Genomic DNA, 1796 nt, shown 5'->3' on the forward strand with positions numbered 1-1796 from the left:
GTTATAAGTGTAAGGAAAACTTGGATATACATTCATTGATTCCATTGTTATAAGTGTAAGGAAAACTTGGATATACATTCATTGATTCCATTGTTATAAGTGTAAGGAAAACTTGGATATACATTCATTATTGATTGCAGTTGTTTGATTACTAATATTTCTTTTACATTTTCTTACATAAGTCTTCTTCCTTGTTTAGGATCTTAATGTTCTGTAAGTTGATGTTATTGTTGAAATTTTGTATATTTTCATAAGTGTGTTAGGAAAATTTCAAATGTTCAGAAAATCGTGTTTTCCAGTTCTTCCTGTTTCACCTGGATAAATTCACTGGTAATTATTGCATTAAATTTAGCACACTGATATGCTGGTGTGTTACCTGTTGTCATAAAATTTACTTGGTAAACCTTCAATTTTTAATCCTGTTTTTCGAATGAACCTTGTTTTCATTCCTTTGTTCTGTTTGCATTACTCAGTATTTCATTCCTTGATGAGATGGCTTTTTATCTCCTAAAGTGGAGTTAGTATTTACAGTTACTGTATTTTGAGATTTTTTGTTGACTGAGTGAAATTGTACAACAAGTAATCTTTTCTCATACTTTTTTAAAGGAATTTTCAGTAGTGTCCTCTGGAAAGTTAATTTTGAGATGCGTAATTATTTGTGTATTTCTTTGTTAGACTGAAAGCTAAGGCATTGTTAAAAAGTTTTATGAGTTGTTTATGATTACACTTGAATATGTATTGCTAGGTGGTGAAAGTTTGTATAATATTATTAAATAAATTTTCAGTTACTCATTTCAAGTTGTTTATTTCTTTAGAATGCTGATGTGCAGAAAAGGTTGAAATTAACAACTTTGAAATTAAGTTTATGTAAAGTAACATGTTGCAAACCATAACATTTTTATTTGTAATGACATTCAGTTGTTTGTTAATATTGTTCATTAATTTTCTTTTAGTCATTTGTAGCATATTTTTTTATTTTTTAGGGGATGAGTATTGTAGGTGACCTTTTTGGTGCTGGCAAAATGTTCCTTCCTCAGGTTATAAAATCTGCACGTGTGATGAAGCGTGCTGTTGCATATCTGGTCCCCTTCATGGAGAAAGAACGGGAGGAAAGACGTGCCCAGCATTTTGGTTCAGATTGGGAAGAGGAAGTAGGTGTTTCCTCTTTCTAAATCCACACTTAATAATATTTGTTTAAAATTTAACAATTCTTTCCTGCCAAGAAGGTTTTGTGTATTATTTAGATTTTCTGAAGTTTTTAACAAGTAACTACATGTGCTTTGGAATATTAATTATCCATTAAAAAAGAGATTAAATAATTAGGAGAATGTGATAAACCCAAATTGACTAACATTCATCACTGAAGTATAAAGTCAGAACCAACTTTTGATATTAATAGCTTTCAGCATTGAAGTGACATTAGACTGATAAGTCTGCTCAGATTTTTCTTCAATGTCTTATCCTGTTTTATAAAAACAAGGCAGGAATATACTTACAACACAGCAGATCATAGTCGAATGCTTGAAGTAGAACTAATTTACAATTTTATTCAATAAAACCTAAATATTTTAGGAGGTGAACAACTTATTAAGGAACCTAACCCTAACTTATTAAACAATATAGTACATAATATTTGATAGGTTGTTTAGGCAGAGTAATGATAATGAATCTATGTTTCAAATGGACAGCAACTGCCTATTGTAGAAACCTACAAATGTAGAGGACGACGTTTCGAAAGTCTTCCACTTGAAGACGAAAGGCAGAAGACTTTCAAAACGTCGTCCTCTACATTTGTA

The 1796-nt window shown here is 30.5% G+C and overlaps 1 protein-coding gene across 1 annotated transcript in view; it reads left to right on the forward strand.

Annotated features, from left to right (window-relative positions):
- Nucleotides 1-1796, forward strand: part of LOC106460055 (methionine synthase-like) — a 69107-nt gene that overhangs the window by 46065 nt on the left and 21246 nt on the right. Inside the window, exon 22 of the mRNA XM_022386670.1 lies at nt 984-1151. Within this exon, the coding sequence (XP_022242378.1) occupies nt 984-1151 (168 nt within the window). The remainder of the gene's footprint in view (nt 1-983; nt 1152-1796) is intronic.

This window comes from Limulus polyphemus, unplaced genomic scaffold, assembly GCF_000517525.1.
Source record: "Limulus polyphemus unplaced genomic scaffold, Limulus_polyphemus-2.1.2 Scaffold699, whole genome shotgun sequence".
Taxonomy (NCBI): Eukaryota; Metazoa; Arthropoda; class Merostomata; order Xiphosura; family Limulidae; genus Limulus; species Limulus polyphemus.